Here is an 18,137-nt window from a genome sequence, read left to right as displayed (position 1 = left end):
TGATTCTCTCTCATCATTGATATGTCTCTCTCTCTCTCTCTCTCTCTCTCTCTCTCTCTCTCTCTCCCTCCCTCCCTCCCTCCCTCCCTCCCTCTCTGAAATAAATAAAAATATATTAAAACAAACTAACAGCCCTAGCTGGTTTGGCTCAGTGGACAGAGCATCAGAGTTCAGACTCAAGAGTCCTGGGTTTGATCGGGTCAAGGGCACATGCCTGGGTTGTGGGCTCGATCCCCAGTAGGGGGCATGCAGGAGGCAGTCGATCAATTATTCTCTCTCATCATTGATGTTTCTCTCTCTCTCCCTCTCCCTTCCACTCTGAAATCAATAAAAATATATTTAAAACAAACAAACAAAACCAGGAGATGAAAGGCGGCCAATAAAAAATTTAGGCCCAAATTTTGTGAATGTTATTAAGATAAAACTGAGCATGACTAAAATGGAGCAGGAGCTAGACGGTCAAACATGAGAACCAGTTTGTTCTAGAGATCCTCAGGCCAAAAAGAAAGAAAAAGTGGCCAACAGAATTCTGAGAGCACAGGAGGAGCGTCAAGGATCAAAATAAACAAAGAAATAACTATTCAATGGGTATGACAGAAAGTGAAAACCATTTCTTTTTCACCAGGATAAACCAAGACAGAGTTCTGTCCTGAAGTTTCTATGTGATACAAGGTGGGCACAAGTTTTTGCCTTTGTTCTCCGCCCCATTTCATTCTGGAGACTATAATAAAATCTGCTTGATATATATTTTGCAATTTAATTTTTGCTGATGGCATGTTTTTCCCCCCAAGAAATTGTTCAAATAATAAACTAAACAGAAATAGGATCAGCATTTGGGCATAATCCAAGAAAGAACAATACTTTAAGCTTTGGAAAACCTGGCTTTGGAGAAACAACCTCTAGAATCACCTTCCCTATCCCCAACTCCGGCATTCAGCCCTTCAATGAATAGTCCTAACTTCAAAAGTTTAGTCTACTGGAAAAGATGATAATAGATATTAGAAGCAAATGGTGAAAAATGATTTTCAGTTCAAGGAAAACAATTTCCTACCTAATACTCTACACTCAGCCAAGTCATCAAATAAATGTAAGTGTATATAAAAACATTTCAAACGTCCAGAAACTTCTCCTCTGCACCCTTACTGAGGAGGTGAATGAGGACACTCTTCAGCAAAATGAAGGAGTACACCAAAGAAAAAGACTTGTGATCCAGGAAACAGGATCCAATACGGAGAGGCGTAGAGGAATTCCCAGGGCGATGGGGGAGGAAAATGGCACAATCAGCAATGGGGCAGCATGGAGAGCAACTGTCAGAGCGGACCGTCCAGAGGAAGAATCCAGAAGCAAATATAACTCGTGCAGTAGTGATGTGTCAGTACACCTAAGTATGCCTAGGAGGCTGACTCTTCCGTCACAGAGTTGAAGATAAACTGACAGGTACACAGAAAACAAAGTGAACCAAAGCAAGAGAGAGAGAATCTTTAATAACTTTGAAGGATGGATGCACAAGAAAAGAAATGTAATCATAACACATTAGTAGGCTCAACTATGAGTACAGTAAATATTAAAAAGTAATTTAACCCCCAGAATTTGATATAAACCATACTGGGAGGTTGTGGTGCATGTGTATGGTGTGTGTGTGTGTACTAGTATACAATGTGGGAGAAGATCCGTGAGAGCAAACCTAATCCTCATCTTCCATAAGAAGAGATAAAACCAAAACACTAAAGCATAGCAGTACACACAGTATTGAAAAAAATGGATATAAATAATAGAAAAACATAAAGTTGAAAGCGACTGTCTCTGAGGGGGAAGGAGCAAGGCATCATGAAGTACTGACTTATAAAAGTATGTACATTTATGACCTTGTGTAAAATAAAATGAGATCTAAAAAAAGAAATGTAATCCTATATGATAAAAGGCTAATATGCAAATTGTCCCCTTGACCAGGAATTCAACTGGGAGTTCAACCAGGAGTTCGACCAGGGGGTGGAGCGGGCTGGCCAACCGCCCGTAGCCCCTCTCCCGATCGTCCCCCCACCCCTACCCTGAACAGGGATGAAGCTGGCCGGCCAACTGCCTGCGGCCCCGCCCCCCCTGGCCATCCCGGCCCAATTGAGGCAGGCCGGCAGGACCTCACCTGTGCACGAATTCGTGCACCGGGCTCCTAGTTTTACATAAAGGTTAATATTAATTAGCAGAAACCAGGTATAGAGCAAGTTCATTATTTTTTTGTTCACTACCATTACTAGTAATGACTTTGCTTCTCAGATTCCCTTCCCGTTTACCTGGGCTTCTTGGTTGGGGGTGCGCCATCACTGAGGAATCCAAAAATGTTATCTGTATCAGAGGACTGGCTCCCTGTAGAAGCCATCGAGTTTCTAAAATAAAACACCATGGACCACAATTAGATCTGGAAAGCGTACCATTCAAAATAGCATATATATTAAACAGTTTTAATAAGCTATACATCCTAAAAGTGTTCTAAAGGCAATCCCTGCTTAACAGAAATTCATTAATTAATGAGCAACCAAAACTTAAAGAATTACATTCATCTAAAAGAAAGTAACCTTGAAATTATGACTTTTGTATTCCATGCTGCCATCTGGCTTCTGTGGTTGAAGGCTCCTTCCACAATAGCCCGGAAAACCCCCAAGACCAATGTCAACTCATGTCAATTACTGGCCATCATTCTGTGGAGTCTAAGAAATACCTCTATTTTCCCATGAAACAGGCTTGTGGAAGACTTGGGATAAAACAACCCACAAATAAGTGTGCTTATAGCTCCCAATTATCCATTTCCTAACAGCTGGGGGAGAAAAAAAAAAGACATCACTGGGTCACGCTGGCTGGTTTGGCTCAGTGGATAGAGAGTCTGCCTGTGGACAGAAGGGTCCCAGGTTTGATTCCGGTTTAGGGCTCCGTTGTGGGGCGAGTGCAGGAGGCAACCAATCTATGTCTCTCTCTTACATCGATGTTTCTCTCTCTGACACTCCCCCTCCCTTCCACTCTCTCTAAAAGTCAATGGAAAAAAATATCCTTGGATAAAGATTAACAAAAAATAAAAATAAAAATAAATCACTGGGTTGAGAACGGAGCAATCAGTACTCATTTGCTGATTGTCAGACATTCCTTGTTGCTGGGCGACTGTGTCCTCACAGGCAGAGAGACATGTCTCTCTAGCTAAACACGCCATGGCAGATGGGAAAGGCATTAGCCAGCAAAAATATATGACAAATTACCACTTATGTTCAGGTGATGAGATAACTAGCCAAAGTAAAAGAATTAACGTGGATTACAGTGAGAACGAGATAGAGATGTTTTAATTGCTACAAGTTTTAGTAAACTTGCTAAATCTAAGACCATTAATTCTAAAACAGCAATATTTTAAATAGTATGTGTGTACACACAAACACGCAATAAGAAGACAATATGTATTGCCAGAGTTTTGGGTGCTTTATTATCTTTCATTGTCAATATTTAGAAAGAATGGAATTACTAGTAATTACTTTATGTTTAATGTCTTGTTAGAAAGATTTTACATGAAAACATTTTTAAAAGTTCACTGATTTAATTTTTCTGTTAAGTACAAGGCTCAGTTCCTCACCCCATATTCATCACACATAATGGAATTCTCCTTTGATATCATAAGTCATTAGGAAAATAGGAAATACAAAATCATAGAAGTGAGTTAAGGATGCAAACTGTCTTAGTCAAATCTCTGATTCTATTAGTGAGAAAGGTGGGGCTCAGAGAAGACAGTTGAATTAAGTCAATGAATCTTGCCTTAATTAATAATCATCTGAGATGCTTGTTAAAAGTACATACATGGTCCTAAAAATAGTCTGTTATCCCGGTCGGTGTGGCTCAGTGGTTGAGCACTGACCCATGCACCAAGAGGTCGCTGGTCTGATTCCGGGTCAGGGCACATGCCCAGGTTTTGGGCTCGATCCCTGGTAGGGGCTGTGCAGGAGGCAGCTGATTGATGTTTGATGTTTCTCTCTCATCGATGTTTCTATTTCTCTCCAAAAGCAATTAAAAAAATTTAAAAAAATAGTCTGTTAATTTTAAAGACTATGTGTGTTCACAGACTCCAATCCCAAATTACTGAACCAGAATCTCTGGGGGGGATTCTTTTTACTGATGTTTAGAGAGAGAGGAAGGGAGAGGGAGAGAGAAAGAGAAACATTGCTGTGAGAGCAAACACAGATTGGTTGCCTCCTACACACCCCGTTATTGGGGATTAAGCATGAAACCCAGGCATGTGCCCAGACTGGAAATGGGACCAGCAACCTTTCGATGCACAGGACACCAGACCAAATAAGCCACACCAGCCAGGGCTTTCGGGGGATTCTCATGATAAGACAAACAGGAAACACCTAAGTGACATCAAATTTTCTACAATTCACCTTTTGCTAAATGTAGAGCACACACTAAGCACCCTACATGTATGTCATCTTCCCTCCTTCTAAGTGTACACAGCATTTGTTACACAGCCTCCCAGTCTGCTAACACCAACAGTCAGGCATTGACTGCCATTAAAATATTTCCATCCCTACTAAAGTCTAATGTTCTATGTTCTATGTTCTAATGTTCTATGTTCTAAAGTCTATGTTCTAGATTGGAGAAGTAGTGGAAGAAAAGTGATTATTTCTACCAGATACAGGACAACCCATCAGAGAGATTTTTAAAAGCACACAATGAAAAGTGTATGTGCTTATGCTCCTTCCTTAAATATCATTCTGTAAACTCATTGTCTGAACAAAGTACACCCATGTCAAAAATACCATGAATTGAGAAAGATGAAAATAAAGTATAAAGGAAAGTAATTTAATGTTTATTCAGTTTTGAAGACATACATCTTCAGAATTAAATGCTCAATTTAGCTATTAAACCAGTTTTATTTACAAACTCTTCTAATATAGTACTTTCCACATGCCACGCAGTAATTGTAAATATTAACTCATGTAATCTCCATAACCTTATGAAGTACTCTTATTATCTATCCTACTTCAGAGATGAGAAAACTAAGGCAGAGAAAGGCTGGGAGTCAGAATTCAAACCAAGGTGGTCTGTCTACCTCCCAAGGCCATACTCTTAAGCACACTATTACCACCTAAAAGCATTCTTTCAAGTATTAGCCTCTCAGCTTTTCATTTTTAATTTGCAGCCCAAACTATCAAATAAGGAAGCTCTGACATTCTGGGAAGCAGATTTATTTGAAATAATCCTGTGTAATGCTGAATAGCCGCTACATGACCAGGCACCTTCTTCTGGTGACAAGCACTATTTGCTACTACCTCCAGCACCACTCACCTACTAGAACCCTAGATCCGTCCTACCATTTTCTCCTGGAAAATATGCAAGATCATTTTTGCTGGATTCTTTTTAAATATATTTTTATTGATTTCAGAGAGAAAGGAAGAGGGAGAGAGAGATAGAAACGTCAATGATGAGAAAGAATCATTAATCGGCCACCTCCCACACGCTCTACACTAGGGATCGAGCCCACAACCTGGACATATGCCCCGACTGGGAATCGAACCATGGCCTCCTGGTTCACAGGTTGATGCTCAACCACTGAGCCATGCCGGCCGGGCTTTGCTGGATTGTTGGCGGTCAATTCTTGGTATCTACACCTGAACACTAAACTTTTTTCTTTTTACACAGTCAAGTGTTCTGAAGGTCCACTTCACCCACATTAATTTAAAGGAATAAATATGGCTAACAGCTCCTGACAAGCTGTTACTAAAATGTTTTGGGTCCTCTTATTTAGGGACTGAATGAGAAGTACTGTAATATGCCCACATTGTATCTGATCATATAGTCATTCTGTTTCCTAACAGGTTATCATCATTTCTTCAGCCTAAAGGGTGTCTCACATGATACAATCTCGCATGTACGCCCCAGTGGCATCTAAGCATGAAGCATATCTTATTCCTTCTAGAGTACTTCTTTAGGGGGGGAAATCTGTTTTAGCATTTTACCCTAAATATGCAGTTACTGCAAAAGAGCTGCCAAGCTAATTGGGAATTCCTAATATGCATCAACTAGTTCACACATTAATTTCTCTATGTGATCACTATTAGAGTTACCTCTGGCAATGTCTTCATTACTCCAATTACTGCTAAGCACTGAGAAATCCTTCAAGGCCAATAGATTTCAGCAAAATGATAGTCAGATTCTGGGTAAATGCTGAGAAAAGTGACAGCAACCTCACTGACATGTTTTTTAAGATGTAAGTTTTCATGTAAGAGAGGACACATACTTTAAAACCTGTCAGATCGGCAGGAAATACAATGTTTGTATCTGGTAGATGGAAAAGGGAAAAATCAAGGCAAGTGTCCTGGGAAAAACCCATTAATAAACAAGAAAAAAGGACAAGAGAAAAGGGACTGGCCTATGAATGAAAGGCCAGTTGTACAAACTAGAGGACTTGGGGATTTGACATATCAAAGGCGGCCAGTAGCTCTTGCTTTTGTGGTATCTTGGTGCCAGCTAAGATGGTAAAACCTGATGCCTTTTTCCATTTAAGAATCAGAGTGAGGTCTCCCAGACTGAGTTCCTCGTGCTGATCCATGTATCTCTCCCTGTGGCTGATCTATGTACAGTATCTCTCCCGCTGCTTCCAGTATGTAGTCTTCAGCTCAACCAGGAGGCCAGAAGGAACTCAGAAAAATTCACATTGGCATATGGGTGGATGCAATAAATAGACAGGGAGAAAAAAGTGCTAATAATGGCATTTTTGCCTGGAAGTAAAAGGCAAAAAATGACTACTTAGCCCTGGCAAGTTTGTTCAGTAGTTAGAACGTTAGCCAGTGGACCGAAGAATTGTGGGTTCAATTCCTGGTCAAGGGCACGCACCTCAGTTGCATGTTCCCCAGCCCCAATGGGGATGAATGTGGGAGGCAACCAACTGATGTCTCGCTCTCATTTTGGTGTTTCTCTCTCTTTCTCCCCTTCTTCCCTTCCTTCCATTCTCTCTCTAGAAATCAATGGAAAAAATATCCTCAGGTGAGGATTAAAAACAAACAAATGAACAAAAATGATTAGCTTAAGAAGGCGGTACATTTCTTGTTTTAGAAGCCTCCTACCCCCACATCTATTTGAACAAACAGAACAGTGACAGGAAAAAGACAGGCTATTTCTCTAACCTAAACGTAGAAAAGGGTTAACTTCATTTTCTAAGGGGGAAAGATAGTCATCCTCTGACTTGGAAGAAATCAAATGGGGGCATTTGGACTAATTCCAACACATCTGGTTTTTACAGGAAGGGAGGAAGGAAAAGTATAGTGTCTATAAAAGAGCATCCAACAAGCGCATGGACAAGTAACAAATAAGCTACTTTACTCAGGTAGCTCATCAATTCTGTTCTATCATGTAGACTGCAGCCTTCCTAACCGTGTATAAAACAAACTTCCCATTATTGCAGGCTCAAGGGCTCAGATGTACTTATATTGGTGATTTTAATCATAAAACCAAAGTAACACATCGTGTTTAGGAAAACAAAACTGTTTCAAGAAGAAATAATGGGACACTGAATTAAAATCTGATTTGAATTAGAACTTGGTGACAATTTTACCATGTAAAGAATGAGAACTTCCTTGCCCCTGCTTTCCCTCCCGTGAAACTTTTGAGAAGGCATATCCCAAAAACAATAACACATGCTGCTAAGAAAGAAGATTTTTAAAATACTAAAAAAAAAAAAAAAAAGAAAAGAAAAGAAAAAAGAAATATTTTTTATATATCCAGTAGTATTGTTGCCGGAGGAATTAGTGGGCCAGACTTCTCTATCACTTGTGGGTGTGAGTTGGCTCTTAAAGATATTTTGAGAAAATGAATTTTCTAAGATTCCCATGGGAAAACGAGATGTGGAAAACGGCTTCATTTGCGTGGATTACATTCCTCGGGTTGTAAAGTACCATTTCCCTTAAGCCAGTCCTGAAAGAGGGGCAGCTGGGGTTCTAGTAGAGCCAAAAGCAAGGCCAGTGCCCAGAGCGTCCCTTCCATGCTGTAGCGGGTTCAGTTCATTAAAGTCCATTAGTCCAATGTGGATCCCACGTGGAACTCAACTACTATAAGCTGGGTACAGCCAACTGCAAAGAAGAAATTAACCAGCTAGTGTATACCAGCAATGGCTAAGCCTTCCTTCAGCAGACAGAGCTTTGGGTGTGAATCCCATCTTCTTTACTTGCTGCTAGTAAATAAAACTACCTAAGGACAACCACAGCTGGTTCCTGAATAGAACACCCCAACGGGGGAACTTGAGTTCAGTAGCACAAAAGGTGATAGGTCTCTACTTGCACTAACATCAGGTGGCCACAATCCTGGCATAAACAGTGACCAGTCTTGGCTTGGAATGTAGCTTTACTAGTAACTAAGCAGTCACAACCCTAATACAAGTGGCAGTTGGCCTAGCTCATATCGTGGGGCCCACCAAATGGTCCCAAGCCTGCACCTTGTGGCAGCTGGCCTCATTTCACAGCACGGCCTCTGCCAAGCTTCTCCAAGCTCAGACTAAGGGCAACCAACTGCAGATCACTTTCCAGATCCTACTAGGCAGCCCCAAGCCAGATACAAGTGGCGGCTAACCTTGGCTTGCACCAGAGCCTCTCCCAAGAGGCCCCAGACCCAATACAGATGGTGGCCAGCTTCAGACCACACTAGACCACCACCCAACCAGCTCCACAACTGCCACACCAGAGCAACATGGCTGGCACCAGAGCCCCACTAACGTGACTCCTCTTTATAGGTTCAGCCCCTACACAACAGCTTCACTGTAGCCATGGCCACCGGACAGCTGGTCAGCTTGAGGGTCAACTTCCCCTCTGATGTGGCAACAGCAATCAAGGATCAACTACAACAGGAGGGCACACACATCCCACACAACAAACACCCTGGGAGCCCTTAGCCAGCTGAACAGAAAACCAATGAATGGCTAGATCAACTGATAGAAAATCAATAAGGAAACAGAGGGCTTGAAGGATACATAAGACAGATCTAATTGACATTTTTCAAAGCAGTAGAATATACATCCTTGTCAGTGCACATAGAACATTTTCCAGGATAGGCCACAAATTAGACCACAAAGCAAGTCTCAATAAATTTAAAAAGATTAAAGTCACATGAAACATCTTCTCCAACCACAATGGTATAAACTACAAATTACAAGAAAAAAAACTGAAAAACACACAAACATGGAGGCTAAATAATAAACAAAACAGGAACAAACTGATACAGAGAATAAATTGATGGTTGCCAGGTGAGAGCAAGGTTGGAGGGACGGGTGAAAAGGGTGAGGGATTAAAGTACAGATTGCCAGCTACAAAAATCACTACAGGATGCCGAGTACAGCATAGGGAATATAGCTGACACTGTTGTGATAACTATGTGTGGTGTCTAATGGGTATTAGACCGATCAGCGTGATCACTGTGTAAACTGCATAAATGTTTCATCGTTATGTTGTACACCTGAAACTAATATAATATTGTCTGTTAACTGTACTAGAAAAATTTTTTAAATATTATTTTTTATTTTTTGTTAATATATTTTTATTGACCTCGAAGAGGAAGGGAGAGGGAGAGAGAGATAGAAACTAGAAACATCAATGATGAGAGAGAATCACTGATCGGCTGCCTCCTGCACGCCCCCTAATGGGGATGGAGCCCGAAACCCAGGCATATGCCCTTGACCGGAATTGAACCTGGGACCCTTCAGTCTGCAGGCTGATGCTCTATCCACTGAGCCAAACCAGCTAGGGCTGTACTAGAAATTTTTTTAAGGAATGAAAAGAACCAGGATAAATGGATGACGTTGTAGTATTGTTTCTTTTTAAGTCAAACAAATACATGCTGTGACTTCCAGTCACCACTTAACCTACTTAAGGCTTTTTATCTCTACACATAAAAATTCTCATCTGCTTTGGAGCAGTCTTAACTTTTTGCTTTCTCCTTCCCAACTACATGAAAAGAAACTAATTTCACAAAGTATTTTGTGGAAAGTCCACAGATTTGTTTTATAAAACAGCTGCATGCATTTAACTCAGTCCATTTCTATTCTGTAATTTCTCTATGGCCTGGCCATTATATTCCATATATGCTTGTAGGGTAAAATGACAGGAAGTGTATTAGTCCCAACAAGTTGTTGAGTTTCATGCTCAAGTATCTGTTAAATGTCAGACACTGTGTTAAGAATACTCCTATTACCATACCCACCAAACACCATTTAACATTTCTAATGAGGCAGGCACTGTTTCCTGTACTTTACAAATGTTCATTCTTCTCTGAAGTAGATACTATTACCATCTCATATCACAGATATTAGAATCCAAGCACGGAGATGTTAAGTGCCTTGCTAAAGATCACACAGCTATTACACAGTAGACAAAGGATGCTCACTTGAGTCCATGTTGTGAAGACATAATGCAATACTGTCTCACCAAAGATGACTAAGACTGTAAGACCACACCCATAAGGCCCATACTCTTAAAAAGTCTCTACCTTTTAGGGGAAATAGAATTTATAACCAAATACTTATTGCATATTTGTTCTAAGTTTAACATGTATGTATGAGGTACAGAGGAGAATAACAGTTTTGCTTGAGGAAGATCAAGGAAAGCGTTATGGGAGACAGACACCTTTACGACAAAATTCAATGAAATCCTTAGTACTTATCTTCCTTTACACCTGTTGGAAGCATCTGACATTTAATTCATCCTCATCTCATCTGGATTCTGTTTTCCTGGTTTTCTTCCCATCCTTCTAGTGAAAGCTCTTCTTCCTCTGCCCATCCCTTACATGCTGAGAGTCCAGTCTACTTTAGGCGCTCCAATCTCTTCACTTTACACATTCCCTCCCCTGCCCACCCCATCTACTCCAAATGATTCAAATACCAACTAAATGTTAATGACTCCCAAATCTGTACCTTCAGCTCAGATCTCTGCTGTGTTTCAGACCCAGGAGACACCTGCTCAAACGTTTCAGCTACACAGCGCCTCACATGCAAAGGGACTTCAAGATAGTACTTCAGACTTAAAGGTCAAAAAACAGCTCAGCAACCAGTTCCTTATCATGTATTTCATAGGCCTCCGCAGGGCAGAAATAATCTCTGGGTGAGAGGATTACAGGTGGTTATTTCCCTCTTTCTGTTTCAAGCACCAACACAAGTACTTACTGACTTTGAAAGACTGTCGGGTACTTTAGCAATGCACTTGTACTTGTAAGCACATTCCCTGTATCAATTCCACCAGTCCCTTGACCAGCAGGGGAATGTTGGACCAAAGGAAATTTAGGAAAGTGGTTAATTTAAGCTGGAAACCTTTACTTAGTTTGACATTCTTTTCAGGGTATTTTAAAAAATAAAAACTGAAAAATATTCTCTTTGATCGGTAAATGAACTGAGAGATGAAAGCACTGTTTAGACCTGACATAAGACTCTGAAAGCCCCAAAAATAAATAAATAAATACATAAATCTTGCTTTGCTGAACAGGTAGCACCAGTCTTAAAAAGTGACCATCAATAATAATAGAAGCGTAATATGCTAATTAGACCTGATGGTCCAGACAAAGCCGGGGCTTTGAGGGAAGCCAGTGCTGGCAGCTGGGGGTAAGGAAGACCTACTCTTGCACAAATTTCGTGCATCAGGCCTCTAGTTTAAAAATAATTGAGGGGGAAAAATAGGTGAGAGCAAAACAGGTTAGGGAGACCTACTAACACACTTTCTTAAAAAAGAACGAAGGAGGCAAGTAAAAGACCAAGGGTGAGGCCACAGGAGCAGCAGCAGGGGCCGGCAGCCTGGGCCCCCGGGACCAGACCCACCCTCCCAGGATGGAAAAGAGACGGGTCCATGCAGGCAGTGCAGGAAACACACACAGGACAGGGAAGGAGCAAGAGTACCTGGAGTGAGCAGAGGGCCAGGCCCTCCCCAGTCCCCATAGACGTCACTTAACGTGGCCTGTAACACTGTGACAAAGCACTAAGTTCTCACCACATATAAGGCTCTGCCTTTACTTTAGGGTTGACACTCAAACCTGCTCCAATGCAGAGCAGAAAACTAAAACACTGTAATGGGTTTTCTTTGAAGCTATCATATCCATGGAATAAAAATAGTTATTATGAAAAAGGATCAAAGAAAAAGAAAATGTGGGATGAAAACTCAAGAGAAATAATAGAAGAAAATGTCCTAGAACTGAAGCACACACATTTCTAAGAATGACAGGATCCACTGAGTACCCAGAACAGTAAATGAGGCAAGACTACCCCTTGGTGCATCATCATGATAGTCCCTAGCACCAGGGATAGACAGAATACGCCCAAATTCCAGCGAGGGAGAAAACAACAACAAACCAACAAAACAAGGTCACATAAAAAGGATCTGAATCCCTGTGCCTCTCGAGCAATTACAGATAACTGGCGGGACATAATTCCTTTAAAATTCAGAGGGAAAATCGTTTCCCACCTAGAATTCTATAACACTTACAAACAATCAGCCAAGTCTGTGGGCAAGATAAAGTTACTCAAATACTCGTACTTCTTAGTAAATAAGGGTGTATGCCAAGAAATGGAACAGCCTGGTGCCAGCCCAGGAGAGTGAAGGGCAGTTCCCGAACTGTATCTGGGCAGTAGTTCCTGACAGAAAAGAGTAGAGGAGGAGGAGATACAGAGACATCGATTTGTTGTTCCAATAAAATAAAATAAAATAAAAGTGGAAGTGATACATCTCAGTTCACAGGAAATGTTACTGATAAGAAGTTGACAAATAGGTTGCAGTGTTGGGAAAACAGCAACAGTTGAGATGGGAGAAAAGCAGGCAAAGGTAAGCCTAAACACAAGAAGAGCAGAGCTGAGATAGGTCACCTGCCTCAATGGTTGAATGATATTTGGCAGAGTTGTGTGAACACAGAAAAACTGCTTGTTTTAATAAAAAATTACAATATAGTTGTGACAGGGGTGGAGGATGTGGAAAGGTAGGGAAATGGGCGAGTGGAAGAAGGAAGTCCTAATCTACCACAGCCAGAAATCAAAAAGCCAAACATTGGAGGGAAAGACGAGAAATAATAACATAGCAGATGATTGTGAAATATGAGGATAATACCTGCAGAAAGAAGGAAATAATTGAGTGGTTGTCCCTAAGAAATGAGCCTATGAGGTGAGGAAAATGGAGGGCATAGTTTTTGTTTTTCCCCCACTGTAAGTCTTTTAATACTATCTGACTTTAAACCATATACTGAATTACTTTGATAAAAAATTTAAAAAAAGGGAAAGCCCTAGCCAGTTTGGCTCAGTGGACAGAACATCGGCCTGGGGACTGAAGGGTCCTGGGTTTGATTCCCGTCAAGGGCACATACCTAGGTTGCAGGCTCGATCCCTGGCGCGTACAGGAAGCACTCAATCAATCAAGGTGTCTCTCACATCGATATTTCTCTCTGTATCCTTCCCTCTCCCTTCCACTGTCTCTAAGAGTCAATGGAAAAATATCCTCGGGTGAGGACTAACCAAAAAAAGGGGAAAAACAGCAACATTTAAAATCTGCCATGTTTCGCTCTACGTTTTCAAGTAACCTTACCTTCTGTGTGGTGTATTCATCAACAAGAGAACTTTTAGCCCAGGCCCCTAGAGTGCTTGCTAGGCAGGAAAGACCAGGGGAAACTGATCCCTGGGCCAACTCAGAATCTACAGATTCAACATTTCTAGAGGAGTGCTCTGTACATTTACTGGTAAAAGTACCTCAGGTGAGTCTTACCATCAAGCAAGCTGGGAAAATGCTGACAAGAAGGTTAACCCCAAATACACACTACAGTGCCTAAAAAAAACCCCTGGTCACTTTTTTCTGGAGAAGGAGCTTCTGTTTGCTTGGTACCACAGCACAGTCTTAGCTAACACTGGGACCAGTAAACTCAGTGTGGATCTGGTTTTCTAAATCAGCTTACAGCTCAGCTCTCCTTGTACCAGCTACTGGAAATTATCTTCATTAAATTAACAGGGTCCTGTCCTTAGAGCCAACAGAGCATGTTCCTATCATAAGCAAGGAAAACACAACAATCCACATCTATAATTTCCTGTTTAAATTTTCAAGTAATCAAAGAATAGGTTTATTCAACTTAGGCAACTATATGTTGCAAATACCTTCTTGAATTTCTCTAGGGATCCTGATATCCTCTGGCTTTTGACTGTGTACTTAGTGAGTAGCCACTGTTCATGTTCTGGAAACATGGTCTCCACATTCACCCTTCCAGTGTAGATTCCTTTTCCCATAAGATACTTTGGTCATCTTCATTTATATAAATGCCATAAAATACACAGCTCTTTACAGTCTTGAAAATTCTCTAATGTAATGATCTTATTTTAACTTATAATCATGAAATGCTATTAATACTTTGAGGACACCATGTATATTTATCTCGTAGCTCGTCAAAGCAATCTTACTAGATACGGATTATTAATGCCATTGCTCCTATGAAGAAACAGGCTGAGGTTGGTCATGTGGGGACTGGGCACAGCCACCGCTTCCAGGCCAGCTGTCTTCTGTGGGCTGCCTCCAGTTTTCCTTTTTGAAGCAACAATTATTTCCACATGTGTCATGATATGAAAAAGTTTAGGAAGTCCTGGTTTAAGCCAGACCTGCTTTGATCATCACTCAAAAGATTAAAAATATGTAGGGGTAACAGAATCAGTACAACAGAATTTCTTTAAAATGCTGGTATAGAAAAAAGCACTAACAGCCATGGTATAGGTCTATACTATTGATTTCTAATATTCTTTTAATTAATTAGTTTGGGGGAGAGAAAGATAGAGAGAGACATTGATTTGTTGTTCCACTGATTTATGCATTCATTGTATGTGCCCTGACTAGGGATCGAACCCACAACCTTGGCATATCAGAACAATGCTGTAACCAACAGTTACCAGGCCAGGGCTTTAACATATTTTTTTTTTCTGTCTGCAATCCCTCTGTCATGCCCCACTTAGGAAATCTTAAGGTGTATTCCAACAACCCTCAATAAAGTAACCTCCAAATATAAATGTTAGCTCACTGGCATAAGTTTAAATTCTGGGGTAAAGAGCAATCATGGTTCTCTATGCCAATGCTAAATGTACTCAAGATAAGTCTGAAATAAATTCCACTTGTTAAGAGAATTACTTAAATGTTAGTGGAAAAACTTTATAGAATGAAGCTTAGAGCTATAAGGATCTCCTTTTAAAAGACAAAAAACTGAAGCCCTAATTATTTAAGCTCACAAGCAGCTGAACTGGTGCTAATTCCCAGATATCTGGCTCCCAACAGTACTTTTTATTTTTATTTTTTTTAGTGATATACTAGAGGCCCAGTGCACGAAATTTGTGCACTGGTAGGGTCTCTAGCAGCTGCTGGCTGGGGCCTCCCTCCCTTCTTCCAGCCAGCCCGCCCCCTGGTCAAACTCCTGGAAGAACTCCGGTTGAGGGGACAATCTGCATGCTATGCTTTTATTATATAGAATTTTTATTGATTTCAGAGAGAAAGGGAGATAGAAAAATCAATGATGAGAGAGAATCATTGATCTGCTGCCTCCTGCACGCCCAGTCCTGGGGATTGAGCCCGCAACCCGGGCATGTGCCCTGACTGGGAATCAGATGGTGACCTCCTGGTTCAAAGGTGAACGCTCAACAGAGCCACACCAGCTGGGCCCAACAAATGCACTTTCTAGGACACCTCCAGAGCTCCCGCTAATTGCTTCTTTGACTCTCTCTAAAACCATAAAACAATGTCCAAGTACTTCCTGCTCCTTAGGGGAAACTGAATTGCTGGTTAATATGCAACTAGCAAATCAATGTTTGAGAAGCCAGCATTTAACCTTATGCCACTAATTAAACTTAAACTTGTGATATTTAAACACAACTTCCTTTATTAGTAGTCCTTATATCTGTGAAATAAAAAGGTAGCTTTGGCCGAAACCGGTTTGGCACAGTGGATAGAGCGTCGGCCTGCGGACTAAGGGGTCCCAGGTTCGATTCCGGTCAAGAGCATGTACCTGGGTTGCGGGCACATCCCCAGTGGGGGATGTGCAGGAGGCAGCTGATCGATGTTTCTCTCTCATCGATGTTTCTAACTCTCTATCTCTCTCCCTTCCTCTCTGTAAAAAAATCAATAAAATATATTTAAAAAAATAAAATAAAAAGGTAGTTTTGTTTTTGCAGATCAGGAAACATCCTTAAAAATGTATTAAGTTCTTTATATTGTTATTTTGGGGGCACTTGATATATTATGATATAGCAGAATCTGTAAGTCGTGGTTGCCAGAGAGAAAGAGGATAAAGGAGGACAAATATATGGTGATGCAAGGAGACTAGACTTCGAGTGATGAGCACATAAACGAGTCCACAGATGTCATATTAAAAAGTGGTACACCTGCCACAGCCAGGTAGCTCAATTGGATGCAGCATCATCCGGATGCGCCCAGGTTTCAGGTTTGATCTCTGGCCAGGGCACATACAAGAAGCAACCAATGAATGTAGCAATAAGTGAAACAACAAATCAATGTCTTTCTCTCTCCCCCTTCCTCTCTCTTAAAAAAAGAAAAATCGCCCTAGCTGGCTTGGCTCAGTGGATGGAGCATCGGCCTGCGGACTGAAGGGTCCCAGGTTCGATTCTGGCCAAGGGCACATGCCTGGGTTGCGGGCTCCATCCCCAGTGTGGGGTGTGCAGGAGGCAGCCAATCAATGATTCTCTCTCATCATTGATGTTTCTATCTCTCTCCTCCCTTCCTCTCTGAAATCAATAAAGAAATATTTATTTTTAAAAAGAAAAATCAATAAACGCCATTGCTTTTTTTTTTTAAAAAAGGTGTACATCTGAAACTTATTAACCAATGTTACCCCAATAAATAAAATTTAAAAATGTAAATATGCCACCTTTGAACTCTATAAGAATGAAAACACCACAAATAGAATTTTCTTCCTTGTACTGAGAAAACAGTCCAGATGAGTCAATCAAAAACAGAATGTGAGATTGCTACAGAAGTGGAACAAATAAACTGCCTAAGGCAGGATCAGCTGATTGAGGAAGGAGGCAAAATAGCTTTAAAAAACAAAAGATAGACATTATATTTGCATAAATTCTTATGCACTTAGCAACTCTACTTTAAATCACCAAATGCCTAGACTCATAGGAGAAACATTAGGGAATTTCTAACTTCTATACCCGTATTGGCTAAGACTGATAACAAGCAAAACAAGGACTTTGAATTCTTCAAAGTTTTCTTATGACGTTTCAACAACAAAAATCTAGAAGTTCCTTCTCCAGAAAAAAGTGACCAGTGTTTTTATTCTTGGGCGCTACAGTGCTGTCTTGGGTTAAACTGAAACCCAAGAACACAAGCTCTGTGTCACCAGCAATGACATCTGAGTTGGAGCTTCATTTTGTTTCCTGCCACAGAAGGCCAATTCTGCAAGAATAGGTATCATTTCTTCAATGCCATCAAGGACAAATTACGGTAGAAATAGTTTTTCCCAGCCCCCACAAAACCATAAAAGTCCTATACCCCAAACGGTCATTGTAGTTAACATAGTGATGTGAATTAAAGTCCTGATGTCCAAGTTTCAGAGTCCTGGGGGGGAGAGGGGGTAGTCTTCATGTACCTAAGTAACATGTGATGTGCAGCCTTTCAGTGAAATTAGAACTTGGGTCTGGAGCATATCAGTAAGACATAATCATTCTTGTAGGGTGGAACGTCTCCACTTTCACAGGTCATGTCTTCCCTGTGAATTTGCAGAGGGGATGGGGTGGGCAGAAGGAAAGAGGGAAGTTGCTTCCAAAACTCCCTGGTAATTCTTTGCATTTCTATCCCAATCCCCTGTCTTATTTATTACAGAAACACACACACACAATCTTCTTTCCTACTCTTTACAGATAGTTACTCCTACCTCCATTCTTTAGGTCAAAAAAAAAAAAAAAAGACAGAACGAAGACAAATCAAAATGTTCAGAAAACACCCCACACATGTCTCTGATGCACTTCATCTAATGAACCTTCCAGGTTGCCCTGTGCCAGATGTGGGAATAAAAAACGAAGAGTCCTTAAGGGGCTCACAGTTCAGCAGCAGCGGCCAATGGTACATCTTTTTTTTTTTTTTTTAAATATATTTTATTGATTTTTTTTTTTT

The 18,137-nt window shown here is 40.9% G+C and overlaps 1 protein-coding gene across 6 annotated transcripts in view; it reads right to left on the bottom strand.

The window, feature by feature from the left end:
* The window catches only part of FAM118B (family with sequence similarity 118 member B), a 38,081-nt gene that overhangs the window by 18,378 nt on the left and 1,566 nt on the right, over positions 1-18,137 (bottom strand). For all 6 annotated transcript variants that reach the window (XM_081114004.1, XM_081114002.1, XM_081114003.1 and 3 more), the window contains exon 2: positions 2,289-2,381. In XM_081114004.1, coding sequence (XP_080970130.1) covers positions 2,289-2,374 — 86 coding nt within the window. In that variant the 5' untranslated portion in view covers positions 2,375-2,381. The remainder of the gene's footprint in view (positions 1-2,288; positions 2,382-18,137) is intronic.

The sequence above is a fragment of the Myotis nattereri genome (assembly GCF_964212035.1).
Source record: "Myotis nattereri genome assembly, chromosome: 19".
Lineage (NCBI taxonomy): Eukaryota > Metazoa > Chordata > Mammalia > Chiroptera > Vespertilionidae > Myotis > Myotis nattereri.
Note: the sequence above shows the minus strand (reverse complement) of the source record. Positions and strands in the feature narration are given on the sequence as shown.